The sequence below is a fragment of the Oryza sativa genome, chromosome 11 (assembly GCF_034140825.1).
Source record: "Oryza sativa Japonica Group chromosome 11, ASM3414082v1".
NCBI lineage: Eukaryota > Viridiplantae > Streptophyta > Magnoliopsida > Poales > Poaceae > Oryza > Oryza sativa.
In genome coordinates, this window is record NC_089045.1 from 29,940,021 (window position 1) to 29,967,716 (window position 27,696).

At 42.9% G+C, this 27,696-nt stretch overlaps 4 protein-coding genes and 1 long non-coding RNA gene across 8 annotated transcripts; 3 read left to right on the forward strand and 2 right to left on the reverse strand.

Annotated features, from left to right (window-relative positions):
- Positions 1-578: 578 nt before the first annotated feature.
- LOC107278320 (disease resistance protein PIK5-NP-like) lies at positions 579-13,239 on the reverse strand. The gene is made up of 5 exons (XM_026021330.2): positions 13,090-13,239; positions 12,839-12,992; positions 5,414-6,169; positions 3,534-4,066; positions 579-3,028 (listed from the first exon to the last, which is right to left on the reverse strand). Exons 3-5 carry the CDS (start codon positions 6,002-6,004, stop codon positions 775-777), a joined length of 3,378 nt encoding a protein of 1,125 aa, XP_025877115.1. The 5' UTR covers positions 6,005-6,169; positions 12,839-12,992; positions 13,090-13,239; the 3' UTR covers positions 579-774.
- LOC4351153 (disease resistance protein PIK6-NP-like) lies at positions 7,104-11,535 on the forward strand. Its single transcript, NM_001423284.1, has 3 exons — positions 7,104-7,358; positions 7,857-9,029; positions 9,187-11,535. The coding sequence occupies exons 2-3, from the start codon at positions 7,990-7,992 to the stop codon at positions 11,279-11,281; spliced, it is 3,135 nt and encodes a 1,044-aa protein (NP_001410213.1). The 5' UTR covers positions 7,104-7,358; positions 7,857-7,989; the 3' UTR covers positions 11,282-11,535.
- LOC136353996 (uncharacterized) lies at positions 12,957-14,887 on the forward strand. Its single transcript, XR_010737638.1, has 2 exons — positions 12,957-13,961; positions 14,481-14,887. It is a non-coding gene; the product is annotated as an uncharacterized lncRNA (long non-coding RNA).
- LOC4351154 (protein NPG1) lies at positions 14,217-19,481 on the reverse strand. 3 transcript variants are annotated; one of them, XM_066305486.1, is made up of 6 exons: positions 19,192-19,460; positions 16,521-16,764; positions 15,224-16,428; positions 14,889-15,030; positions 14,410-14,771; positions 14,217-14,303 (listed from the first exon to the last, which is right to left on the reverse strand). In XM_066305486.1, the coding sequence occupies exons 1-5, from the start codon at positions 19,366-19,368 to the stop codon at positions 14,452-14,454; spliced, it is 2,088 nt and encodes a 695-aa protein (XP_066161583.1). In that variant the 5' UTR covers positions 19,369-19,460; the 3' UTR covers positions 14,217-14,303; positions 14,410-14,451. The 3 variants fall into 3 exon arrangements, with proteins under 3 accessions (XP_066161583.1, XP_066161581.1, XP_066161582.1); XM_066305484.1 differs by having other exon boundaries at positions 14,889-15,036; XM_066305485.1 differs by having other exon boundaries at positions 14,217-14,771; positions 19,192-19,481.
- A 467-nt stretch (positions 19,482-19,948) lies between these two features.
- LOC4351155 (DEAD-box ATP-dependent RNA helicase 40) lies at positions 19,949-27,509 on the forward strand. Of its 2 annotated transcripts, none has more exons than XM_015761786.3 (8): positions 19,949-20,094; positions 20,702-22,345; positions 22,711-22,920; positions 23,853-23,921; positions 24,397-24,666; positions 25,037-25,387; positions 25,490-25,767; positions 25,897-27,509. In XM_015761786.3, the coding sequence occupies exons 2-8, from the start codon at positions 20,771-20,773 to the stop codon at positions 27,338-27,340; spliced, it is 4,197 nt and encodes a 1,398-aa protein (XP_015617272.1). In that variant the 5' UTR covers positions 19,949-20,094; positions 20,702-20,770; the 3' UTR covers positions 27,341-27,509. The 2 variants fall into 2 exon arrangements, with proteins under 2 accessions (XP_015617272.1, XP_015617273.1); XM_015761787.3 differs by having other exon boundaries at positions 22,714-22,920.
- Positions 27,510-27,696: the final 187 nt, after the last annotated feature.

Sequence of the window (27,696 nt, forward strand, 5' to 3'; positions counted from 1 at the left end):
TAGATTACTGATGCAGTTCGTTTAATTTCCAACTCTACATGCTAAAAGGAATATATACTCATCCGGTTGATGTCATTTATTGGGGTTGTCATCAATTTAGAATTACTTCAATGAATAGACCAAATTAAATCTGACACAAAAGAGTAAAATGTACCTACATATATAGGTTCATCGGTGGTTATTACTTTTTTTTTTGAAAAATATGAATCTATCTTGCTGTGGTTTTCACGATTTCTTCTGAAACTCGGCCTTATCTATATAAACTTTCATCTACCAATCTATTTCTTTTCTTAACCGAATCTGCTAAAAAACTATACCAAATTCTGGTGTTAACTATACCAATTGATTTTTCCAAGTTAACTATTTTAATGGAGCACATTACCCCAAGCTTTCCATCATATTTTTTTAAGCGTGACACAAATAATCAAGCGGATAAACTTTTCGGAAGAGTGACAAGTATAATATGTTTAAGATAAATTAAATGCAGTCATTAGTTTCGAATGGGTCTTATTAAGTTTGGGAGTAGGTGAATTTTGGAGCGTGGCACTATAAATGAAACGAAAAGGTACACCCTATCCAACATAAAGTACAATTTAATTTCTCAATAAATTAAAAAAAATAAGGAGCTACACACATTACTATCTTGACGTACGATGGATAGCATATGTAGCAACAGAGGCAACAAAAATTAAGAGGAGGCTTTGATGAGTACATGAATGAAAGAGAGATTTTTCTATACAGAGTACAGGTAAAATTAGAATACAATAGCACTAGCTAGTTTCTTTTTGCTTTTTCATAGCTGTTAAACTCCGGCCAGAACAAATCCATAGCTGGTATTCGATCTCGGACTGTTCCCTCTTGGATACTAGTGCTGGTTCGGCCGCAGCTAGAGCAACTGATGGCGTCGTCAGGAGCAGCGTGGACAACGACAATGTTTTCACTGCTCCCGTGTGCCTCAATATTCGGTACCTCCTTATCGCCCTCAGTGATGAGAAGGCTGATCGGCCGGTTGGGATGCTGCCTTGCTTCTTTCTTCACGACGTCAATGGCAGCCTTGATGCCAGGGTTGTCGCTCTTGTACCATTTGGAGCAGCGAAAGACCACCTTTTGGAGGCTCTTGAGGTGGGTGATTCCTATGGGATCTTTGCTTGGTGGGCCAGCGTAGAACTTAAACTCGAGATGCTTGAGCTTGGGCATGGCTCCTTCCTGGAAGGTTATCCGTGGCACCCGGCTCTCCACAAGGAATCTCTCCAGCATCTGGAAGCCTGTGCGGTTAATGATGATGGGCTCTCTTTGTGGGGCCTCGAACCTCAGTACAAGCATCTGGAGGTTAGGCATATTGTTGGCTAGAAACTCATGGTCATCCTCCTCTAGCTTGTTGTACCGCCTGATGTCTAGGGAAGAAAGAACATTGAAATGATCTTTGATCAGCTTCGGGATACTCTTGTGCAAGCCAATAACCTTGAATATGCCAATAGGGGGAGATCCTAAACGATCGACAATATTGATGGATAGGACCTCACTGCACTTTGCGAGCTCAGCCTTGGGAATACCCTTGATCAGATCTTCGCATACGCCTTCTGGCAGCCGCATGCCCTCGTCACTGTCATCTGTATGCACGTGCAGCGATCCCGAGATCTGGCCAGCTTGCCATGGCAGCTCTCTCACCCCCGTGTTCCTCACATCCAGAGTCCGCAGATGCTTCAGCTCCCCGATTTGCGATGGCAGCTCTCTCACTGACGTGTTCCTCACATCCAGAGTTTGTAGATGCTTCAGCTCCCCGATTTGCGACGGCAGCTCGCTGATATTCCACATGTTACTCACGTCCAGAGTCCGCAGATGTTTGAGCTCCCCGATCTGCGACGGGAGCTCGCTGATCCGCGTGTTCCTCACGTCCAGAGTCCGCAGTTGTTTCAATTCCCCGATCTCCCATGGGAGCTCTTCGATGCCTGTGCTCCTCACGTACAAAATCTCCAGTTGCTTCAGCTTCTGTATCTCCTGTGGGAGCTTAGTGATTCGCGTACCCTTGAGACCTAGGTACTTGAGCAGCCTGAGGCTCTCTAGCTGCTCACATATCTTCTTCAGGTGGGAGTCCTCTATACCGATATTATCTTCAAGGTCCAACACTCGCAATCTTTTAAACATATCCAAGGGGACTCCTATCACGTCGCCAAGGATGACAAGGCTGCGAGTGTGTGACACATCCATACTTGAGAAGCATTTCATTGGGTACCCCCTTTGAAGACAAAGCCGGCGAATCGCCATTGTTGGAGAGGAGTAGGATAGAGATGCACTAGTACAAGTATCAGATCCCGTACCCAAACAAGTTACAAAATTGTACTCCTTCGATTTGTATCTAAGGATGGCCAGCATCATAGGGTGGATCTCATACTCGTTCAACCCTCTATGCTTCATCCATCCTCTGCCGACAAGCTCATCAAAGTAACCTTCTGCTGCTTTCTCTTCTGAAACAAATCCTTCAGCAATCCACCTTGTGACCAAACGGCCCCTTTGAACAATCCCACCATCAAGCCAATGGTACACACTACAACATAACAACAAAGTCCTCAGATAGAGAGGAAGATGGTCGTAACCAAGGCATAAACTCTCTGCCAATGGCTTCAAGGATGGGATGTCCAAAATACCATCCTCTACCCGTCTCAGAGCCCTCCATATTTGCCGTTCATCACTGTCTAAAGCTTGTATCTCTTCTGCCAATGCTGACGACACACGAATTAGTGCTAACGGCATACCATAGCACATGTCCACGATATCATAGCATGGATTAATGTTCATACATGTGACAGACTTTCTTGCTACCTTGTCACACAACAACCAAGCATCCACATAATCCAGAGCCTCAGTTTCATAAACAAACGCATCCATGTCATCATTGCGACACTTCTCAGCTATTGAATTAAGACGAGTAGTCATGATTATTCTGCTACCCAGATCATTCTTTGGAATGGACTTTCTGATGACTTCCCACTCTTCCCAGTGCCAAACGTCATCAATTATAATAAGATACCTTCAGAAGTTGAAAAAAAGTAAATAAGCCTCAATATATTAGCACTAATACATGCAACTATATAATAATTTCGAAGATATGAGTCCACCCACATGAGAAGCTTCCCCTTTGAGATGATCGAAAAACAATCAGCTTAATTTGATGTCTGTTTGTCATCTACTCTCTTTTAAAAACACGAATATTAGGGAAGGATTTAATATCAAATAAATAGCGAATATTAGGGAAAGACCTAATATTAAATAAATAGGTAGGGGTGAGGCTTCAAACATAGATTGGCTTGTGGAGCTAGCCAGAAGAACCCCTGGGTATTTCTCATCTACTCTCTTTTTATAGAAATTCTAATTAAGACCATCCTGCAGAATTTGATATCAAATATTTTTTATTAATTTCTCTTAAAACATATTTTTATTAATTCCATCAAATACACATCAACATGTTTGTTAATTTTTTTTTAAAAAAAAATATTATTATTTAAAATAACATCATTCTAAAGAACTCTGCTTACTTTTTGCCAATGAGATAAGCTGATATATTGTCAATGAGATACTGTTGGTGCGGTGTTCCGGTCCCACAATATGGTGTTGCATCATCATTATATGCTCCTACTTGCAATAAAATATCAGTAAGAGTGTCGGTGAGATTGGCACCCGGAGAGAGTGACACGAAAGCCCGGTGTTGGAATTGCTGCTCTGTCGTTGAGTGATGGGAGTACAACAGTTTTGCAAGAGTTGTTTTGCCTGCGCCAGGCAATCCAAGGATGCATATTGTTTTGACCTCGTGAAATTCACAAGGCTTCGTCGCCTCCTCTACCCTTTTTCTCTTATCCTCGACCTGCACCAACTGGGCGCGGCCCACCTTATTCCGGAGGGTGGACAAGAGCTTGCGGATGTTCGCGCCTTCACCATCCAACCGCAACGTATCTCCACACAAACTTCCCGAACGCAATCGTTCAAACGAATCACTCGCCCATATAAATGGACTGTTCCGATTGTCCGGGAAGCCCCACTCTCTTTCCGGCACCTTGACCACAGTACTTTGCTGCAGCAAAAAACATTAGTTGATCATCGAACCATTCTGTTACTGCAGTCTACGGGAATAAGACACTCCAATTTAATGGGTTGTGTTTTTGTTTTGTCAAATCAATCTTTTTTCTCATGTATCGTTCACTTTTTACTACGCTAGCTGATCCATATCCAATAAAATTTTTATCTAAAATTAATCTAGAAAAGAAATAAAGCAATTAAGAAGTTGCATATCATATTATACCTTTTTTTAAGAAAAAAAAGGAATCCAATAATGATGATGAATGGTAAACTGGCATACTACCGTCCAGCACAATTACCAAGTAAGACCTCTTACCAAGTAATGAGTAGGTGGGTTCCTATATATGTTTATATACTCCTTTTAAAAAAATGCAATGGTGGTGGCAGTGAATCTATCATCGCCCCATCATCAAGTATAGTATTTTTTTTCTATTTACCACATACTCCATCATATTTTCAACCAAATACCCCCACATACTTTAATGTTTTATTCTACATATATGATTCCATCATATTTCACTTGTACAATATAACTTCTACAAGATAAAATTCTATATTCCTTTCAAAAGAGGGCAATGGCGGTGGCAGTGAATCTGCCACCAACTATAGTATTTTTTTTATTTACCACATTCTCCATCATATTTTCAACCAACTTTACCGTTATAAAATAATTTCTCTATGATATAACTTCTACAAAACCAAATTAATTGCCCCAAAAATCTCACTATTAATTTGTTTTAATACGTAGAAAATAACGGGTATTTGGCTAGTATAGTAGTATGTGCCAATTGTGTAGCTGAATTGGTAGCTTGTGTAGCTTAATTATAAGCAATTGTAAAAAAAAATGAGCAAATTGTGTAGCTGAATTATACATTGTAAAAAAATGATGCCAAATATTGATTAAAACAGGAATACTTGCATTATAATTTTTGGGGCTTAATTTAGAGTTTACGGTAGGGTTCGCTTTTAAAATTTCATCACAACGAATGGGTATTTCAGCTTTGCCTCCATCCTCATGCAAGTGCACTTCTAGCACTAGGAAAGGATGAAATTACTACTGAAATAAAATGGTATAAATGTCCCTCATTAAATGAGGTATAATTAATAATTGGAATTTGGAAAGAAAGAATAACATGGGAATGGAAAGATATATGATATATCTGGAAGCTAGAGACGTACAACACAAAATATACTGAACGGGAGATCGAATACGATACGAAGATAGCCACGACGTACCAAAATACACACAGCGAAAACATTTTAAATTTTTATAATATAATATAATATAATATATAAATAGAGAAGTAGAGATAAAAAAGAAATAAAAGGATGTCGTCTTTACCTCCTTATCATGCCATGGTGTTGCGATGCGCCACCGGGAAGCATATATGCTTGTGTCCGCACCTTGTTCCAGCAATTTGATGAGCTCTTTCTCATGTTGTTTGTCCATCTCCACGAGCTCTGACACATCCATCATGTTGTGGACGAAGCGAGCGTGAGGAGGTGGACAGTCTACGGTTGCGGCGGTTAGGGATGGTTGATGTTGCTCCACCGGTGGCCTCCACCGCCGGCTGTCGGAGAACCGCTTGGAGACATCCTCAACTCTTGTCTTGAGCTCATCGAAAGGGCCACCGTCGCCGCCCGCCATGGGCTCCTCTAAGAAGAATTCGTCGATGGCGTCGTCCATGTCGTAGGACAGCTCACGCACCTCCGCCATCAACTCATCCTTGCACAAAGCATCGACTTCCTCCCCCGTCATTCCCCAACTAATCCTCGGGAGGAGGAGAGAGTGCACGGCCTCCAGCTGGGACCTGATGAACATGGCGTCGCTCCGGGTCCTCTCCGCAAGATCCAAGTGCTCGTCGCCCAGCAAAGCGGAGAGCTTCGATAGGACGGGAGCCAAGGCCCCCGTGGCGACGCTGTATACGGCCATGGGAGCCGCTCGCCACCGCCTCGCACTGATTTTGGGTCGGTGGTCTCTCACTAATAGTTAGCTATAGGTGCTGCTTGTGGACTGGTGGTCACTAGGGTAGGGTGGATTGCGAGTTAAGTGAGCATCCGATGATTGTTTTTATCTTAGTGCCAAACCAGCGCCCGCCTGCACCAACTTAGAGCAGCTAAATAAAATATACTAATAAGAAGATGAGACTTTATATATAGATGCAATGCTATTTCTATAACTTTTGGTGTATATGAGAAGCTATTATGCACAGGATTAAGATGTTCTAAAGTAGCTTTTCACTTCGCACAGAAAGCGAGGTAGCTCATTAACATATGATTAATTAAGTATTGGCTAAAAAACTTTAAAAATAGATTAATATGATTTTCTGCAGTAACTATTCTATAGAATTTTTTTTTAAAAAAAAGTATCGTTTAGCAGTTCGTGAAACGTGCTCGCGGAGCAAAAGTTGCGAAACGGGAGTTCCGAACTTTGCCATACCATCCATATTAGCTCCTAAGGTAGTTTGATGATGGCTTTGCATATTTTAGAAGCTTAAACGAATAATTTTAAATAACTAATATAATATATTTGCATATCATCAGTTATAAGTTATTAATTTATTTTTGTACAGTGATATCATACTATTATCATCTTGATACAATTGTTTGTAAGTAAGAGTTAATATGAAGCAAAAAGAAATATTTCAGTTAAAATTTTAATATATATATATATGTCCAAAGCTCAGACTCATCCAACTTATATATAAATTAGATAAAAATCACTATGCAAAATCATCTTATGGGGTTATATAAACGGTATTGTAAAGTTTAGGTTGGTTGAATATCTGGTTTTAAAGTTTAGAGTGCTAGACGAACTTCCATCCAAAGTTTAGGGGGTTATTTGGACTTTTTCCTAATAGTTAAGGGTTCTATTTTAACATAAAAATATTTTTAAGATTTATTTCAAATAGATCATTTAAAATAGACCCCTTTATAAGGACACCTGAACCGTAAACCATGGGCCGTTCTTTTTCCCCCTGTTTATTTTTCAGGGAGAAGTCCATGACCATGCGTCTGCACTCTACAGTACTGTAGGCCGCTGAGGCCTCCGCCCAAAACTTCTAGCTAGCTGCTGCGCTGCTCTCCTCTCTGTCCCTTTCGACGGCGGCTGCCCAAGCCTGTTCCCCCGTTGGCTTCTGTTCCATGGGTGCCCCGTGCCCATGCCCGGCCATCCCTCCAGTTTTACTTTCGTCTTGAGATCTCTTAGAGCTTCTGAAGAATCCTTGCCATGTTAGCCAGCCACCAGTTGATGTGTCTGCTGCCAAGATCTTCCGTGCTTTGCCAAGGTGAACAATCTTTTCACTCCTGGGCTTTTCCTTACTGCAAGCAATGAAGGTATAGGCACCATTATCTTTGAACCTTGGAGGAGGAAAAAAGTTGGGAGAGAAACAAGGATGTAGTGTTCATTTGATTGGGAGGGGTGCAGTTGGTAAAATTTCAGTGGAAGGAAAGTAACGCTTTTTACTGCTTGGTACATTTGCATAGGTTAGACAATTTATTTGCATGTTCACAGGAATTGGTCACACTCGATTTCAGTTTGTGTACTGTAAGTTATTATTTCTTACGAATATGCATGCATCAAAGAGGTATTGCGTAATAGAAGAATATTGATAGAGCATCTATAAGTTATAAAATTAGAAGAAAAAAAACATATTTACATGAGGTAGCACTGGACAAAAAGCGCTCCTGAAAATAAAATTACGTTCCAAGTATTATTAATAATGATTATTCATTCACTGTATGGTTTGGTTTTCGTTTTCATTTTTCTCCTTTTCCCTGGGCAGGCCAAGGAAACTCTCAGCTGGGGTTCAGTGCTTGATCTCAACGTACCGTGTGTGTGTCACTCACACTCTCCACTCCAGTGCTTGCAAGAGCTGAAAGTTGCAGTGAATTATTATACAGAAAACAAGATCGACGATGGAGTTGGCGGTAGGTGCTTCGGAAGCCACCATGAGATCTCTCCTGGGCAAGCTGGGCAACCTTCTTGCCCAGGAGTATTCTCTGGTCAGCGGCGTCCGTGGTGACATCCAGTACATCAATGACGAGCTTGCCAGCATGCAGGCCTTCCTCCGTGACCTTAGCGTTGTGACGGAGGGTCACAACCATGACAACCGGAGGAAGGACTGGATGAAGCAGATCCGAGACGTCGCCTATGACGTTGAGGACTGCATCGATGACTTTGCGCACCGGCTCCCCCAGGATTCAATCAGCGATGCCAAATGCTCCTTCATACTCACAAAAATGTATGAACTCTTGACATGGTGGCCTCGTCGCGATATTGCTTCGAGAATTGCTGAACTCAAGGTACGGGCGCAACAGATCGCGGATCGGCGCAACAGATATGGAGTGAACAACCCAGAACACTGTGACAGCAGCAACAGTCCCAGACCCAGAGCCCATGCTGCGGCTCAAGACATTGCTGAGTATCAGGACACAAAACCTCAGATCGTCAGTATAAAGGAGCCTGTGGGGATGAAGACTGTCATGGAAAACCTTGAGAAGTGGCTAACCGAACCTCAACCTGATAAGGGGCGAGCTGTTCTGTCCATTGTCGGTTTCGGTGGTGTGGGGAAGACCACCATTGCCATGGCATTGTACAGAAAAGTCAGTGGTAAATTTGACTGCCAGGCGTCAGTCGCTGTGTCTCAGAACTATGATGAAGACGAAGTCCTCAGGAGTATTCTGAATCAAGTCAGCAAACAGGAGGAGGCCGGTGGCAGCACAGAAAGTAGTAGTAGAGATGAGAACACCAGGGAACCCCAGGGCAGCAGTAGCACATCAAGTAGAGAGGAGAACACTGCCGAGTCAGGCACTAAAAGGATGTTGAACAAGTTGAAGAAAGCCCTACCACTGTCACTACTCGGAGGGAATGATGATAAGACATCGGTCAGGCAGCAGGAAACAATGGGCTCTCTTCAGCTCCGCGAAGAACTGAAACGGCGCCTGGCCGAAAAGAGGTACCCTGTTCGTAAACATTTGTTTTGCTCATATGCCAATTAACTTAATTGTAAATCCATATGTTTATTTCCTTCTACACACAACACCACACCAGTTTTTGAACGGTACTTTTCTTTTCTCTGATGTGTGCTCGTTTTCTTTTCATCATCTATACAGATATATCCTCTTGATTGATGATATTTGGTCTGCCAAGACATGGAACAGTATCATCATACCGTTTCTGCCTTCTGAAAATGATAAAGACAGCAGAATAATAGTGACTACAAGATTTCATGCTGTTGGTTCCACATGCTCCCCTAGACATAAAAATGATGAGGCCACATCCTCCCCTGGACATGGAAAGGATCTTTTGCATAAAGTTGATTTTCTCACAGGTGACAAGCCCCTAGATTTATTTAATGCAAGCATTCCTGACCCAATGAAAAGAACAGATAGAGACAAGAAGTTATCAAAGATATGTGGGGGATTGCCTTTGGCCATTGTCACCATGGCTGGTCTTGTAGCCTGCAACCCAAACAAAGCCAACTCCGATTGGAGTAAACTTTGCGAATCATTATTTCCATATCCAGTAACTACTCTTAACCTGGATGGGGTTACGAGGATACTGGATTGTTGTTACAATGATTTGCCTGCAGATCTCAAGACCTGCTTATTGTACTTGAGTATATTTCCAAAGGGTTGGAAAATTAGTAGGAAGCGGTTGGCCCGACGATGGATTGCTGAAGGTTTTGCTACTGAGAAGCAAGGGCTAACCGAAGAGGAAGTTGCAGAGGCATACTTTAATCAGCTCGCAAGAAGGAACTTAATACGCCCTGTGGAGCATGGCAGCAATGGGAAGGTAAAAGCCTTTCAAGTTCATGACATGGTTCTTGAATACATCATGTCGAAGTCAATCGAAGAGAATTTTATTACTGTGGTTGGTGGACACTGGCAGATGACTGCGCCAAGCAATAAAGTCCGTCGACTATCGTTGCAAAGCAGTGGATCCAAGCATGGAAATTCTACAAAAGGCCTGAACTTGGCTCAAGTGCGATCACTGACGGTGTTTGGGAACCTGAACCATGTTCCATTCCATTCATTCAACTATGGGATAATACAGGTGCTGGATCTTGAGGGTTGGAAGGGTTTGAAAGAGAGACATGTGACGGAGATATGTCAAATGCTTGTACTCAAGTATTTGAGCATCCGGCGGACAGAAATTGCCAAAATTCCCTCAAAGATTGAGAAACTTGAGTATTTGGAAACTCTTGACATAAGGGAGACATATGTCGAGGAGCTGCCTAAGTCTGTAGGCCAGCTAAAACGGATCAGTAGCATACTTGGGGGGAACAAAAATACACGGAAGGGGCTGAGGTTGCCTCAAGAAAAAAGAAATAAGGCAATGAAAAACCCGTCACCTCAAGGTAAAACAAAGGAGCCTGCAGAGAAAGGATTCTTGTCCCAAGAAAAAGCTAAAGGCACAATGAAGTCACTCCGTGTACTGTCAGGGATTGAGATCGTTGATGAATCAGCAGCAGTAGCTGCAAGCCTTCATCAGTTGACAGGACTAAGGAAGCTTGCCATATACAAGCTCAAAATAAGCGAGGAAAATGATACATTCAAAGAATTACTCTCCTCTATTGAGTACCTTGGCAGCTGCGGCCTGCAGACTCTGGCCATCAATGATGAGAATTCTAAATTTATCAACTCACTATACAACATGTCTGCACCTCCAAGATATCTAGTCTCCCTTGAGCTGTCCGGCAAGTTGAAATGGCTACCTGAGTGGATCACCAGCATTACTACTCTCAACAAGTTAACCATATCTATAACAGTTCTTACGACTGAAACTTTGGAGATCCTCCGCAATTTACCTTCATTGTTTTCCCTCACCTTTGCCTTTTCACTTAGTGCAGCGAAGCAAGATCAGGACACAGTAAAGGGCATCCTTGAGGACAATAAATTGGCCACTGACGGGGAAATCGTCATTCCAGCTAAAGAATTCAAGAGTCTTAAGCTGCTTCGCTTCTTTGCACCTTTCGTGCCAAAGCTCAGCTTTCCGGACAAGAGTGCAATGCCAGCACTCGAAATCATTGAAATGCGGTTTCAAGAATTTGAGGGTCTATTCGGCATCGAAATCCTTGAAAATCTCCGTGAGGTGCATCTCAAAGTTAGCGATGGGGCAGAAGCAATAACCAAGTTCCTAGTAAGTGATTTGAAGGATAATACTGAGAAACCAAAAGTATTTGTTGATGGCATCGTCACTGCATGAGAAGTTAAATTGTTGCAAATAGGAGAACTTGCCAATCATCTGATGCTGCCCCTCTATCATTACTCTCTTCTAATATATTTCTGTTTTTTTTTTGAAAGGATAATATATTTCTGTTATTACTCTCCTGGCTAAATAAAATAGGATGGCATGGAATATATGTTACCTCTTACCATGGTCCCGTAGTAGTTTGATTTCACTTGTCGTTATAGTGTCTGTTCATCTCTGTTTTCTCTTAATAAAGGGGAGATCCCAGCAAGAAACCATTCTGATCCTTTTATTTAGTTATTAAACTCTTTAAATGATGGGATAGCTATATTTATGGTGTCACAATTTCCATGAATACAATTTTTTTCTAGCCTTTGGCTGGTGAGCAGATTTGTACTGTCATTGGTCACAAACTATTGAAAACAGTTGATGGGCAATTGGGTCTCACTGTTAGTATAATTCTTGTTCTAGTTAGTCTTTTGGTTATGTTAGCTAGTTGGTAGCTGTCACTCAGTTTGATTTTCTTTTCCTGTGCACACTGCACAGCTGCTATTAGAGGTAGAGCAATTTGGATTTTACCCCTAGCTGAATACAGCAGCAGTAGAGGTCGGTTCAGCAACCCGACTTGACCATGTACTATATGTCTATATATATATATATCACCCATTCACTTGGAATGAAAGCTACAGCTTCAGAAAACTACTCTATTTTGCTTCAGCTCTCAGTCCTATTCTGCCTCTCGCCTACTCTGCTCCAGTTCAGAAACTTCACTCACCAAAGACCTAATGCTACTCTATTATTGGTGCCCAAAATTAGCCTTTACACTATGTTTACAGTTGTAAAACTTATGTTAATTTTGTGTATTAGTACTGTAATTTTGTGATTTTTGTGTCCAGTTCTATTTTTATTTGCCAGAATTTTGATTTCAAGGTATATCTGGAAAGCTTCAACCGGATTCGTTCTGTTTTTAATTTAATCAGCTAAACTTTTAACAGAATGCATGCACTAGTTTCTCCCGTTATCTTATCCAATATAACTATATTTTATGCCAATACAAATACTGGCAACTGGTGTCATTAACGTATAAATGGGTCGCCTACATAAAACCTGGCGAAGTTAGTTGGGTTGCCTAGAGTAACCTCAATAGATTAATGGGCCAGTTGGAGAAGGAGAGATAAAAAAGAAATCTAAATATGTGAGAAAACACTTGGCGAAACAGCCAACTCCAAAGACCAAAGGTATACTGTACCGTGCCACCTACTCGTTTGTCCCCGTTGCTTGTTCTGAATTGTGTAGCTGAAAATTTTGACTGCTTTTGTCATACTTATTTTGAAGTCGACAAAATTAAAGTTGGAGTCAGACCGTCAGTTTGACCAGCCCTACGGTGGCAATCAGACCAGCCTGGGGAAGGAAACATTGTCATTTCCAAATTCAACCATATTTTTCTATTTTCGCTTTAGGTGCTAAATTTAGATGTTAACGTCAACAAACAACTAGTTAATTATATCGCTGCAAGCAATTAACAAGTCTGAAATATCTCAAGTAAAGAGAGAGAGGGATCAGATTTCTCACAGATGAATGGTACTCGAAACCATCGAGAAGTGTGGTGAAGCATAACGAACGCGCTGTCGTCAGAGAGCAATCAGCAATGTCTGCCTAATTTCCGCACATCCAATCCTCGATGGATGCCAATGAAGAACCAGCACTTGGCTTCAAGCACAGGAACCTGAACAAGGAGGAGCAGTACACAAAGTATCAAGCTCTGTCCCATCGACCAACACAAACACATCATGCAATTCAGCAGCACAGCAATCAAAGTATACCACATGAAGTATCTGATGAGATTCCAATCTGAATTAGGCCGACGAAGAATCGAAGCCCAGTCGACGGTGCGAACCAGATCGCCGCCGCCGCCGCCGGCACCGCAATCTGCAGGCACACGTCCCGGTGTTTGTGCCGTGGGTCGTAGATGCGTTTGGCTAGTGGTTGGAATTTCTGAAGACTGGTCATCAATCCATGCCACTGCCATGGCTGGCTGGCTGGCTGGCCGGCTGGCTATGTACTCTACTCCGCGCTTCCCTGGGAAAGGGGATCTGGCCGCGGCGGCGACGGCGACGGCGACGGCGATGGCCGAGATAAGAACGCGAGCACAAATACGCAACCGAGAGGGTGAAGGAAGCGCCGCCACCGGCAATATCCCCTCCTCGTGGGCTCCTACCCGCCCGCCGCCGCCGCCGCCGCCGCGGCGCTCGAGTTTCCGGCGGAGGCGGCGAATCCATGGCCGTGGTGGGGTTCGCCGGATTTCTCGTCGGCGTTGCGTTGGCAGCTGTGGAATCGGGGGGTTGCCTTCCCCAGGAGGCCGACAGGTGGGCCCCATGGGTCAGCGTGGGAGACGGGAAGATCCATCGTGGTGGTGCTTTTGCATTTGAGATCCTCAGAGTATCCCATATTTCCGTTTAGGTCCACCCAAATAGGGTCGCTTGTTCGTACCGTCCGATCTACCATACGCGGTGGAGATTGAGGATGGGTAAGAACTCAGTGTATTTTCGTTCTGGCCCTCCGTCTTTATCATATTTCCCTCACTCCGAATCTCCGATCGACGGCGGCGGAAGCGGAGCTCCGGCAAGCGGTGACCACCGGCGATGGTGGCGATCGATGGCGCGAACAGGGATCAACGTCCTTCCTAGGTGAACAGGTAATTAATTGCCACCATTCTCTGAAAAAATTGACTGGAAGTCTGGAAGTATGAAACCGTGCATGCTACTCCCTGAATGCTTTAGTTCAATCTCCATAAAGCTCCATCCAAACAAAATCTTCAGATGATATTTCATTAAAAACAATCATGCCCAAGAACTGTGCAACATCCAAAACTGGCTATAATCTTTGCTGAATTATGTACTTGGGATTCATATTACATTATCAAATCCAGTTATTTTCTGGAGCTACACCAGATGAAATCACCAAGTAAAACAATTATATAAGGACGGTGAGTTGTTAATTAATTACAGCTTTGATACACCACTCTGTTTGTTAATGCCTGATAGAGTTCAGAAAGAAAAAAAATATACAGGATTACACATATTTTTAGATACAACAACCTTAGTAATATCTAATGTGTGTTAATTCTCTCAAATACTATGAACCTGAAAAAACAAGAGAGAACATGTTTGTGAATTGTGATATCCTCATGCGAGTGACCTAAAACTCTCTACAGGGTCAGACTCCTCAAGCATCACCGCAGCCTGAAAACAATCAGCAGCATCATTGATCCTCCCATCATTCCTGTGAACTTTCCCTAAATGAAGCCAAGCCATCCTGTTCGTAGGCTCAATTCTCAGTGCATCCGAGAGGAAGCATCTCGCTGCAGGGAGATACCTTGACCCTTGCTTGCAGAGAAGTGCACCAATGGCCACCTTGGATGGAACATGCTCTAGCTCTATCGAGAATGCATTGACGTAGGCAGCCAATGCCTCCTTGTTCTGATCTCGCGCCTCGAGCATGTAACCTGAATTTATAGCAACCATGAGTTAGATTTTGATGTTGAATTCAGTTAAACGCAGAGAATTGTCATGTCAGTGTTATATAGAAGTGGTGAAAGTTCAAGTTTGGTTGGGTTGATCACCTTCTGCATGCATTGTTGCAGCCGAGTAGGATTTCAGGGCTCTAGCCTTCCGCAGACATATCTCAGCGTCTCTCCAGATTGAGAGACTGGAGTACAGGTTTGCAAGTCCTTGCCAGATTTCAAACTCACTTACACTGTCATTCTGTCCCTGAATGTTAAAAAAGACCCAAAACATGAGAGAGAAAAATTTATGGTAGTGATTCCCTCTACATTTATACTACAACCAACCAAACAAATTAAATATATTTGTAATAATCACATTATGCTAAAATCTGAGCAGATTACACAAATATAAACTGTGATTTTGTGCATTGGTTTGGATCAAGGAAACACACCTCTGCATCAGTCTTGCTAGATCCAGAGGAATTCTTTTGGGCTTGAACAAGAGCAAGAAGGGCACGGTATGCTTCAACTGCTTCCATAGGTGATGATTGAGCAACCTTCAGCTTAGCCTTTAGACTAAGTAATGACCCTTGATCCAACTTTGCAGTCTCATCTAATGCAGCATTTGTTGCCACTTCTGCTTCAGGATATCTCTGCTGTGCAGAAAGAACCAATGCTAGCAACCTCCAACCTTTTGAGACTGATCCACCGATTGCGTCGATATATTCCTTTGCGCATCGCAGTGCGGCATTCATGTTCCTCTGCTCAGCATATTCAACTCCCATGTCAAATATCAGGTCTGGATTGTGCCGGTCAAGAGCAATCGACTCTGAGAATGACTTTAGAGTTTCATTCTGCAAGAGAGACCTTTGGTGATCTGATGAGACAGTCTTTGACTTCTTGCCAAGACAATTCCCCAAGAAATGGAGTCCCACACTCTTCAGATGAACATCTGAAGATTCAGAAAGTTTGATCGCTCTTCTCGCGTATTCGACGCCCTCGGAAGCTAGATGTCGCTCCTCACTGCATATCTTACTAGCCAACAACAATGCCATTATATCATTTGGATTCTCATGCTTGTTCAGAGACTTCCTCAGAAAGTTTAGTGCAACTTCTTTCTGACCAATTGCATAATAGCAAAGAGATAGAGTGTGCCATCTCTCGGTGCGAGGATATATTCCAGGCAAAACCTCTTCTAGATTCTTTGCAAGAAGAGATGGTTGGTCGCAAAGCGATAATGCGTATGTCAAATGTTCCATCACCGATGGATCCCAATGCGTCTTCCCCTGGTACCATTTCTTCAGTACTACCATTAGAAGTAGAATGGCCTCTTCAACATTGTTCTTAGGAATAAAAGAACCTTCAACTTGTGATCCCGAGCTGGGTGGGCTCCCCTCTACACAGCTATACAGCAGAAATGCAGCAAATCTCTTCTGAATCCTTGTGCAACATTCATCGTCAAGATTCCATTGGCTGAGAAGACTGCGTCGGTACGAAGCTAATGCTTCTTGATGTGATCCAGCTTGCTTCCATGCCTCTGGGAGAAGCTCAACGGATTTGTTGATAGTTTCTTGTAGCTTCTGTTCGATGTCAGGAGGACCATTCTGGAACATGCTTTCGACTGAATCAAGAACGCTCTTGCACTGATTCGCAGCTTCTGCATGTTCATTGATAATTTTTTGGTTAGTACATATGATATCCAAAAAGCAACAAAAAAATAGTTTTCTAGTGGTATGTGCTTATGTGTACCTGTTGATTTTCCTAGCTTTTGAAGGGACAATGATTTCAAGTAAATGGCTTCAAGAACAAGGGTAGCAGGATTTTCTATGCCTGATTCTGATTTCGTCTGGCCTTTCTTAGATGTCGTCTTATCAGTAAGTGATGGTTGGAATCGTTGGATGGCAGCTTGAAGGTCTATGCCATCAAACACACAGAGAGCAGCTTCTACATTACCTTTTTGAAATTCCAGTCTTCCAAGGAGAGCTCTCGCTTCCTATCAATCAATAGGCATACCGATATACTTGGAGTCCAAAGAAAAAAAATGTAACTCTTCATGTGCTAAGCTAATTCTAAATGCAAATATAACTGGAGATCAATATCACAATAATTCAACAGTTAAATATTTCTCAACATAATGTGTCTGTCATGATCTTTTCTATGCTAAAAATCCCTACATTTATCAGAGAATAGAATTATTTTTACACGTGTCGGAGTTGGTCAGCATTATTGGTACGCTTGTTTGCTCACATTTCATGGTATATTTCCAAGAGGTGAAGCCTCTTTATTATATGTTGGTAGATCTTTTATTTCCTTTTATTGTAACAACAATGTTGTAATACTTTTCATTTTTGGGGAAATTTGCAAAAACCACCCCCATAAGTCACTTGAAATTTGATAATCCACCTCATAAGTCATTTTGTTACAAATGCCCACCACCTACTTAGTTTCATTGCAAAATCCACTCCAGTGCACACGTATTTAATCGGATCAACATGTTTTCATAAATTATGAGCCATCAATACGGTCTTTACCCAAACTAAAGACTTTTAGAGTATAGTCTAAACACTTTTTTTTGAAATTCCATTCATAGAAAATGGTGATGGGAGCTTAAATATTATTGCATTGAGTTTCACTGTATCTAAACAAAGTTCAATGAAACATGAAGAATAAATTTAATGCAAGGACTTGGACAAAATTAACTTGGCTAGCTTAGTATGTGGTAGCTCTACATCAGCGATAACAGGCTGATTCGGTTAAGCGAGTGCATACTAGGGTGTTTTTTAAACAAAATTGAGTAGGAGGGTGGACATATGCAACAAAATAACTTATGGGATGGAATGTCAAACTTCAAATAACTTATGGGGTGGTTTTTTTTTTAATTTTTTTCTATATTATTTAATATAGTCAGCCTTGTCTCAAAAAAGTAGATCTTTTTTAGAAACTCCCATGTTAATTAGAGAGAAAATCAATTTTGTTGTTTTCTCTCAATCTATGGCATCTACCGTACATAAAGGACCGATGCTTGTACCATGGATAATACATATCAACTAACTCAATGAACACCTCTAGTTGATAATTAGAAGAACTAAAAGTTGTATAATGGAATGTTTCCTTCGACACGCAAGAACCCGCAAGCATAGCCTGATATAGAGACTATTGCCAATGCCAACAGCTAGCCCAGTGTGGTTGGATATCAAAGTTGATTTTAATTACCTCTAGATAACTATAATGTATGGCTTTATTATGTTTAGGGGATTAGGTCAAGAGGCTGAGGCCCATGTCTAAGTCCAAGACCTGGCCAAGGAGTAGTACCCTCAATCAAGCATGTGAGAATTAATATTCAAGCGTGGAAAACATTTAGGGGAATGATATTTCCTTCTGTAATAATTTGATCAGATTGCCATAAAGGGTATTTGGTTAGTCTTTAGAATATAGCAATAAATTTGAATTTCTCTTGTTTTTCTCCAAAGTTATTATCCCAAATCTATACTCTCGCTTGGTCTTCACAAAGCTAACGTCGTCTAGCTCTTAGCAGTGTTATACAAAACTGAAACCTTTGCCCATAACAATTATCTCTATTTATGTCAATAGTGCCATCGGTTCAATAATAGTCAGAAACAAACAAACAACAATAAAAATAGTTGCATGCATACGTACGGTTCACAATTAGACTTCTCGTAAGAAAAAAAATGTCTATAATGCATGCATATTATTGAATGTTATAATCAAATCTAAATGTTAGAATTGGTACATATCTTAACAAATAAGGTCAAAAGTTTGGTCATAAATATTTGAAATTTCAATTTTTTTCTTTTTTTACTCAACAATAACATTTTAGAAGTTGAAATGTTTTAATTTTCATTAAAAAGTAAAACTACATGATATCTCTTTAAAATTGTTTGGGCTGGCAAATGCATGAGTTGCTGGTTGTATTAGTAACACTTATGAATTCTCATATACTGCAAAATGGTTGTTGATGCAAGGATATAACACAAATGTAATTTTAGTTAACACTCTATAAGTACCAAATCTTTGCGTTGCAATTGGACAATCATAATATCAACGTATGATTGCCCCAATCACAAAGAGATAAAGGAATAGCACGCTTACACTATCACACAATCATCATATTCAAAGAACATTTTGTACACATCAATACATCATGAAATGTTCCAAATGCTTGTAAGATGTGAAAAAAAAAAGAAATAACACATTTGTGGCAAACTTTGGAATCTATGATCAAAATGGCACTCAAAAAGGCCTCCTTGGACAGTAATATCTATGTCCAATTTGCCATAATAAATCGATAACCTTGTGTCAATAATGACATCTAATGATGTTAGACCCTAAAGACGCCATGTTGTATTCGCCATTTTTGTTGATCAACTTATTCAAAAGAAAAATTTTCAAAAATTCTCACCTCGTAATTTAGAGAGAGACCCCCAGTTTCTTGAGCATTACTATTTCCTGCCTTCACTATCTCCATCCCAGTCGACGCCGCCTGCTCCTCCTTCTCCACCGTCATGGGCGACGAGGAGTCATCGGTGGTCGTCTCTGTAGGTTGCACCTCTCCACCATCCTCTGTGTCTGAAGCCATGCCGACGCCGTATAATGGTCTCACCGGCGAACACCCAGTTATCGAGTAAGGATGAATCCTATTTTGATGTTATAGGAGCAGAGAAGCCTGAAGGCGACAATAACCATGCTTCTTTCTTGCCTTTGCATTTCCCCCCGCTCCACTTCTCTATTTTTAGTCACTAACAAAAATACTATCTCTATTTGTTTTTTTAATATTTTCTCTTCGGCCATGTGTAAAATCTAGCAGAAAAACCGGACATACCAAAGGGAGAACCTCACAACTCATCTCGATAAAACTTTTTAACATATCGACCAAAATAGCACGACGCCTTTCATAAATAGTTTACTAAAATTTGTACGCATTTGTTTTCATATACTTCATGCATACATTGTGCATGAATCAACTAATAATCATTTGGATCTGGAATCTCTAATAACGTTTAGTTTACGGGTGAACACGAACAAAACACATCCTACCTCCATTGAAAAAATGCAGTACTGCTCACTGACATGTGGGTCCAAGGGGCTGTGGGGCCCACATGTCAGTGAGCCCATCCTATCTATCTTCTACGGAAGAGGGGGGGGGGGGGGGGGGGGAATATTACGTAAGCCCAGTCCAACCCTCTTTACTGCTTCCTTCTCTCTTCCACCCCCCAAATCCCCCCCCCACGGCGGACGACGCTCCCCCCCCATCCGCCGCCGCCGCCGCCGCCGCATCCTCTGCGGGCTCCGGTGACCGGCTCAGGTGAGCTCCCCGCTTCATCCCCCGCGCTGCCCCCATCCGTGTCGCCTTCGGCGCTGCCATCGGTGGTCGCGGCCAACCCCCCGGCCGACGCCGCCGCCGCAGCGCCCCCGGGCAAGGGGGGCGTCCTGGCTGCGTTGTGTTGCCTTCTTCCCCTTACGCCGCTCACCGTAGCCCTGTATTCGCCGTGCCCCTAGGCGCTGGCGCTGCCCATCGCCCTCTCTTGACCCGCGGGTGGTGGCGCGCCCTCGCCGCGCACTGCAAGATGGAGTACTTACTGATAGCAGTTTATTTGTTTCCTGAACATGATTGGGGATTAGACCTGTGCTTTGTTGGGTTTGTCTGCGATGCCGATTCAATTAGGTACTTTCTAATGGAATTCCATTATATGAGGTTATCTTTGGGGGTTTAGGGTTAGGGTTTATGCTTTAGGGTTAGTGTTATGATTTTGAGTAACGCGACAATTGAGAGTTGTTTATAGTTGGGGTTTATGGATTTAGGGTCTCGGGCAAAGGCGACAATTACAACTTGGTTTAGGGTTTAGGCTTTATGATCAATGCTATGGTTTTGAACAAGGTGACAATTAAGAATTCTATTTTCTTTTTGGCAGGCTAGCTGAATGATGTTCCTGGCATAGGAAGGGTGGCATTGTGAAGTGAAGCAAGAAAAGTTGTTGGACATGGCAGCTACAGAGGCCGCCACAGATTCATCGGGTCCGCGATATGCTCCTGATGACCCAACGCTCCCTGCACCCTGGAAAGGACTAATCGATGGATCAACCTTGTACTACTGGAACCCTGATACTAATGAGACTCAATATGAGAGGCCGGTGGCCGCTGTGCCTCCCTTGCCAACAGGTCCTCCTCCAGTAACCACTACACCTATGCCAACATCCGCATCAGGGGCTTTTTCACAGCCTAGCATGCAGTCGAACCAAGGTGGTCAAGTATCACAGTCCCAGCAGGAACGACCTGGTCAGACAGTATACCCTCAAGCCAGCCATCTTGGGCATCAGCAACTCCAACAGCCAACCCAGCAATCACCGTTTCAGCCAACGGCTCAGCATCAAGCTCCGTTTCAGCATTCACAACGAGCGCCCTATCAACAACAGCAGCAGCAGATGTCGCAGCAACCTCCTGCCCATCAGTACCCCAGCACACATCCACAACATATGCCATACCAGCATGGCCATTATATGCAACCCCAGCAGCAGCAGTTTCAGCAGGGCCCACAATATTCATATCAGGTTGGCCAGCAGCAACAGATGCCGCAAGCTGCCTACAATCAAGGTCAGCAGCAGCCTATTTCTCAAGCTGCCTACAACCAAAGTCAGCAGCCAGCGCAAGCCGTGGGTGCCTACAATCAAGGTCAGCAGCCGCCTGTTTCTCAAGCCTCATACAACCAAAGTCAGCAGCCAACACAAGCTGCAGGTGCCTACAATCAAGGCCAGCAGCCGTCAATGCCCCAAGCTTCCTATAATCAAGTTCAGCCGCCACAAATGGCACATGCTACTTACAATCAAGGTCAGCAGCCACCTGGAATGAGGATCCCTCAGGGTCAGGTGCAACCTCAGCAATCACCGGGCTTTCATCAACCCGCTCAGGTTTCACAAGTGCTGCAAGGTTCACAGTCTCAAGGACTTCAAATGCCGCCACAGCAAGGCCAACTCCAGCATGGCTTCCATTTGACAACTCCTCAGGGAAAACAACCACATCATGGCCATGTAGGTCCTCAATTGAGCCAAGTGCCACTTGGGCAGCAGAGTTCCACTCTGAAGGTTGACGAGACAGGAGTTACAGGAGGTCTTGATGGAAAACAGACTGGTTTTTCATTACCACTCAGTCAGCAGCGTGGCCAGGGTCCTGTTTCAAAACAACAGTTACCTTCTAATCATCAACTTTCTGGATCACATAATCAGCCAAATATTCCTGGAGCTGGAGGGCCATCATATCCTGCAAAGCATCATCTTGGTGGATCATCCCCAGGCGAGGCTAACAACATGAATTTTTTGAGCTCACCTGCTCAAATGCATCAAGGTGGTATGGATACAAACTATCGACAACATCCAGCTAGCAGTCCTGTCGTTCCAAATCATATTGGTCCTTCACCAGTTCGGCCTCCAATGGGTTTCAAGATGGGCAGTAGTGAGGATCACTTTGAAAGAAATGAGCTTTACTCTTCTGGCAGGATGGATGGAACAAATAATCTCCAGCAGCAGCCAAAGCTTGCTGCACTACCACCACTAAACCGGCCGGTAATAATTTATCATATGACACTTTGATGTCTTAATAAAGTCAATATTGTTTGTTTTGTCACAAGTGGTGTAGCCAATAATCCTTCTTTGTTACAAACATAGGCCATATGATACTATATAGCTTAAAAGTTATGAAGTTCATTCTTATGGTCTTATTGAAATGAAATCTTTTTACACCATATTTTATTATTGGTATCTGTGCACTAGAAAAAGGAACATAAAGAGTCCTGTAATGGTGTAGAGTTTTTACCGTGTACTACTAAAATTATAGTCCTTATGGCTTCAATGCTTATTATCAATGATCTGAAATCTTCATAGATTCTGAAGCTATCACCATTAACTCTACTCTTCATAATATTGTACAGCAGGATATGAGGAACGGGCCGCCTTATCCTCAGCCAGATAATTTAGGGGCTTTTAACATGGGACCTCCACATTCAGTGCCAAATTTGCATAACCATGGTCCGTTTCCTGAAGCTTCAATGAGGCCTCCGTCCAGAATGTTTGCTCCCCCAAATTTTCCGAGCATTGCTTCAGCTGACGCATATCGTCAACACCATGAAGTCACTGCAGTGGTAATCACTAATGGTCCAATTTGCACTATATTATGTCAAAACAATTGAATCACACTTCAGAACTTCAAATATCTTGCAACATGATATTTCTGTTTCTCTTTGTATTTCTTGTCAATAGATTTTAGCGTTCTGTTCCAAGTGTGACTAATAAGCTTTAAATATCCAATGACATGTTATCTTCTAACCTTTACAAGACAAAGATAATGAAATTGTTTTTTGTAGCATACCCAAATCTGAGTATCTGGCATGTCAAATGTGGTGTGCGGTTACATATATGTCTGATCAATCCTGGCAATCACATCTCCTAATAGAGAAATGGGAGGGATGCAAATATTTCTATATTCTTATTAGATTTTCTAACATGCCCTGCATAAAGACAATAGTTATAAAATACCACAACTCATGTGTATTTGTAGATACATCTTTGATCAATGTAATTGAGGAAAACGAATGGTATAGTCATATAGCTGGTTTTACCTGTCAATCTTGTTTTTGATAATCGCCCTTAAGTTTGTAGCTTATCTTGAGCACTTTTTGGATAGCAACTGTTACTTTTCTGTCTTGTCATATATTAGGTTCCTTTGGTACCCTTGTGTAGTCCATTATTTATATAATAATTCCTGGAATGGCTCTCCGCTACTCTCTGAAAAAGTAACAAGTACTAGACATTGTTTGTAGTACTTCCCTGTATATTGAACCCAAGAGATTTGTAGTTGGCCATAATTTGGTTGATCTGCTGTTCATGTACAATTCAGAAAAAAAATAAAGATTGTGGAGCTTAGAATCCATTGTTGTGTTTTCATGTGCATGCTCAACATTTCTACTATTGCATCTTCATTTTTCTAGTTGAGTTGGTATATCAATGTTATCTGCTTTATTTTTCATTTACTGTAAAACCTTTTCACATGCTATCCTGTTTCTAAAATTTTCAGGGTGAGAATGTGCCTCCTCCATTTATGACATTCGAGGCTACTGGATTCCCTCCAGAGATCTTGCAAGAGGTATGTTTTCTTTGGAGTTGCACTGTGCCACTAGTGCATGGTAAATTGTTAATATAGAAATTCTTGTCGGCATGGACCATTAGAAAGATTTCTTAGGAGTGAAGATTAATTTTTGAATAGCAAAGACAGCAACTTCTTATGCTGACATATAATTTAACAACTAGTGCCATCTTGTGGGCATTGTAGTGGCATACTTGTGGCTGTTTTCTGCTGACAAGTATTGGAAAGATTGGTGTTCTTTCAGATTATATAAAATGTGGCTGAGGTTTCCTGCTTCTAGTCTCTGCCACTGTGAATCTACAAAGAGCCCCTTCATGTCTTGAGTTGCTTAAGTAAGCAGCCATAATCACTTAGGATAGCATTTTCCTTTTTGTCATTATAGACAACATTTATTTACTTGGCACTATGCGCATAATATGTAAAATGGTGGAGATGCACATATGCTAATGATTCTTACTTCATTTTGTGATTTCAGATCCATGCAGCTGGCTTCTTAAACCCCACTCCAATTCAAGCTCAAACATGGCCTGTTGCACTGCAAAATCGGGACATAGTAGCTATTGCCAAGACAGGATCAGGGAAGACGCTGGGGTACCTTATTCCTGCTTTTATACATCTTAGGCGATACCAAAACAACCCAATGTTGGGCCCTACAGTGTTAGTTTTGGCCCCTACCCGAGAGCTTGCTTCACAAATACAAGACGAAGCAGTCAAGTTTGGTCGATCATCTAGAGTCTCCTGCACTGTAAGTTCTGACTTGTTTTTTTTTTTTAATATGAATTCACATGCTTAATCTGTCTTGATGAAAAAATACGCTGGAATTTTGGACTCTTGTTTGTTCTCCATAAGTTTTGATGTTACTTACGTTTTTGACACATGTAGTTTGAGTCTGATTCTTAAAAAAAAAGGAAGAAAAAGAAAATCTCTGGAGAAGCAAATTGTTCTTGTAATGGCATATTGGCGTTGCATGAACGTGCGCACCAAATAATAATTCTGCTGTTATCCTATTTAGTATCTTACCTTGTAGATAATGTGCAGTATGTCATCTGTTCTGTTATTAGATGGCACACCTCATTTCTTGATGCGATGTTGATTATTGGTCTATATATTATCAGTGTCTGTATGGGGGGACTTCAAAGGGCCTTCAGCTAAGAGAACTTGAGCGTGGAGCAGATATTGTCGTTGCAACTCCTGGACGTCTTAATGATATCCTGGAGATGAGGAAGATTAGTCTCCATCAAGTTTCATTTCTTGTGCTTGATGAGGCTGACCGTATGCTTGATATGGGTTTTGAGCCACAAATACGTAAGATTGTGGATGAGATTCCTCGAAACAGACAGACTCTGATGTATACGGCCACTTGGCCAAAGGAAGTTACAAAAATTGCTGGGGATTTACTGAAAGATCCTGTTCAGGTTAATATTGGTAGCATTGATGAACTCGTTGCCAACAAATCCATCACACAGGTATTTATATAATCAAATATAGGGTCCTTGTTATGCCGTTTTAAATGGCCTTTCTTCTTTTGGTAATTCAGTTCTAAGGTTACCTCCTGTGTGTGGATGCAGTATGTAGAGGTGGTTCCACCATTGGACAAGCAGCGGCGATTGGAGCAGATACTTAGAGCTCAAGAAAGGGGCTCTAAGGTCATCATATTCTGCTCAACCAAGAAAATGTGTGACCAGCTTGCTCGTGACATTGGTCGTAGTTTTGGTGCTGCAAGTATTCATGGTGATAAATCACAGGCTGAAAGGGATAATGTTCTGAATCAGTTTCGCACTGGCAGAGCTCCAATATTAGTAGCCACAGATGTTGCTGCTCGTGGGCTTGACATCAAAGATATCAGGTGAGGCTTTCTCATTGTCACAAGTTAAAGTCTTCTGGTGTTCGTGTTGTCTCATCACTTACAAGTACTTTACGATATTCATATTTTATCAATTGTTCAACTCACTGAGACTTCACATGTGTTTCTCAGAGTAGTGATCAATTATGACTTTCCCACTGGGATCGAGGACTATGTTCACCGTATAGGGCGTACAGGAAGGGCTGGGGCAACTGGAGTCTCATATACTTTCTTTTCTGAACAAGATTGGAAATATGCTGGTGATTTGGTGAAAGTCTTGGAAGGTGCTAATCAGCATGTCCCTCCAGAGTTGCAAGAGATGGCTGCAAGAGGTGCAGCTGGAGCTCCAAGAAATCAAGCTGGTGGGATGAGCCGTTGGGATGGACCTGGTGGTGGTGGTAACCGTTTTGAATCTGCTGTTGGTATTCCTGGTAGTTATGGTGGAATTAGGGATGGCCCAGGCGGCTTTGGTGGCCGTGATGGCCCAGGCGGTTTTGGTGGACGGGATGGCCCAGGCGGCTTTGGTGGTCGGGATGGCCCTGGGGGTTTTATTGGTCGAGAAGGTCCTGGTGGCTTTGGCGGTCGGGAGGGTCCTGTTGGCTTTGGTGGTCAGGAGAGTCCTGGTGGCTTTGGTGGACGCAAGGGACCTGGTGCCTTTGAAGGTCGAGAGGGTGCTGCTCCTGGTAGCTTTGGTGGGAGAGGTGGTCGTGGACCTGGTGGTTTTGGTGGCAGAGGTGGAGGAAGTCCTGGTGGTTTTGGTGGCCGTGGTGGCAGGGGTGATTCTCATGGTTTTGGTGGACGTGGGAGGGGTGACTTTTCTGGCTTTGGTGGACGTGGCAGGGGTGATTCTTCTGGCTTTGGTGGACGAGGCCGTGGTGATTTCTCTGGTGGACGTGGTGGGAGAGGGCGTGGATTTGGAGGGCGTGGACGATCTGACCGAGGCCCACATGACCGTTTTATCTCAGATGGACGTGGAAGATACGATAACCGCCGAGGATTTGGTGGCAAGGGTCGGGACCGGAGCTACAGCCGCAGCCCAGATAGAGGCCGCTCGCGAGGCTATGACCGAAGAAGTGGCAGTAGGAGCCTAAGTAGTAGGAGCAGAAGCCGAAGCAGGAGCTGGTCACGTAGTAGGAGCCGCAGCAGGAGCTGGAGCCGGAGCCGTAGCCGCAGCCGCAGCCCAAGTCGCAGCAGGAGCAGAAGCTATGACCAGGGTGCAGGACCGGCACGCAGGCCCCGGCCTAGATCCGGCTTCGATGTCCTGCCACCTGCAACCGGAGCCGGTCCTGCTTCAACCGGTCCTGGGCCTGTAGCTGTACCTGCACCTGGATCAGCAGGTCCTGTTCCCCCGCAGGTACCTGCACAATCACTGGCTGATGCATCTGCAATGTCACCAATGTCACCAGGTGGCCTAGCACAAGAAGGTGCACCGTTCAACGGCGGGAACGATGGCGGCCTCGTCCCAGCACAAGGGGTACTCCCTTTCCAGGGTTCTGATGTAGCAATGCCACCAAATTTTGCTGCAGCTGAAGCGTTTCCAGGCCCGGCAGTTGAGCAGGAAGCCCCTGATGTATAATGAGAATAATAGTCAATCTGTAGCTCAGTGCCCTTTTCTTCCTCATTTTTTCTTAGTCCGGTGTACGATGTAGAATGGTGGTTTTTCCTGCCAAACGGGCTAACATCCTTGGCTGCTGCGACATTATTTGGTCTTTGGAGATATGATGATGACATATGGTTGTATGGTCTTTGCTGTGACGGGAAGAGAAAGATCGAGTGCTCTATTGCAACCGCAATCTGTATTTTGGATGTCTTGCAAAACTGGCTAGTTCCTTTTTTTTTTCATTTCAATTTCTTTATACTACACCACTGTTCTTGTGGCTTTCAACGCTAGTATTGATGCTGTGTTGCTCCATCAAAAATTGATGGAAAATT

Excerpts from the sequence above, each read along its gene's own strand:
- LOC107278320 (XM_026021330.2), bottom strand. The coding sequence starts at position 6,004 with ATGGCCGTATACAGCGTCGCCACGGGGGCCTTGGCTCCCGTCCTATCG. Across the intron at positions 4,067-5,413 it reads CACCATGGCATGATAAGGAG|CAAAGTACTGTGGTCAAGGT; the intron begins GTAAAGACGACA and ends TTTTTGCTGCAG. Across the intron at positions 3,029-3,533 it reads GCTTATCTCATTGGCAAAAA|GTATCTTATTATAATTGATG; the intron begins GTAAGCAGAGTT and ends CAACTTCTGAAG.
- LOC4351153 (NM_001423284.1), top strand. The coding sequence starts at position 7,990 with ATGGAGTTGGCGGTAGGTGCTTCGGAAGCCACCATGAGATCTCTCCTG. Across the intron at positions 9,030-9,186 it reads CGGCGCCTGGCCGAAAAGAG|ATATATCCTCTTGATTGATG; the intron begins GTACCCTGTTCG and ends TCATCTATACAG.
- LOC4351154 (XM_066305484.1), bottom strand. The coding sequence starts at position 19,368 with ATGGCTTCAGACACAGAGGATGGTGGAGAGGTGCAACCTACAGAGACG. Across the intron at positions 16,765-19,191 it reads GTCTCTCTCTAAATTACGAG|GAAGCGAGAGCTCTCCTTGG; the intron begins GTGAGAATTTTT and ends ATTGATTGATAG. Across the intron at positions 14,772-14,888 it reads TGCAACAATGCATGCAGAAG|GTTACATGCTCGAGGCGCGA; the intron begins GTGATCAACCCA and ends CTATAAATTCAG.
- LOC4351155 (XM_015761786.3), top strand. The coding sequence starts at position 20,771 with ATGGCAGCTACAGAGGCCGCCACAGATTCATCGGGTCCGCGATATGCT. Across the intron at positions 22,921-23,852 it reads ACCATGAAGTCACTGCAGTG|GGTGAGAATGTGCCTCCTCC; the intron begins GTAATCACTAAT and ends TAAAATTTTCAG. Across the intron at positions 25,768-25,896 it reads CTTGACATCAAAGATATCAG|AGTAGTGATCAATTATGACT; the intron begins GTGAGGCTTTCT and ends TGTGTTTCTCAG.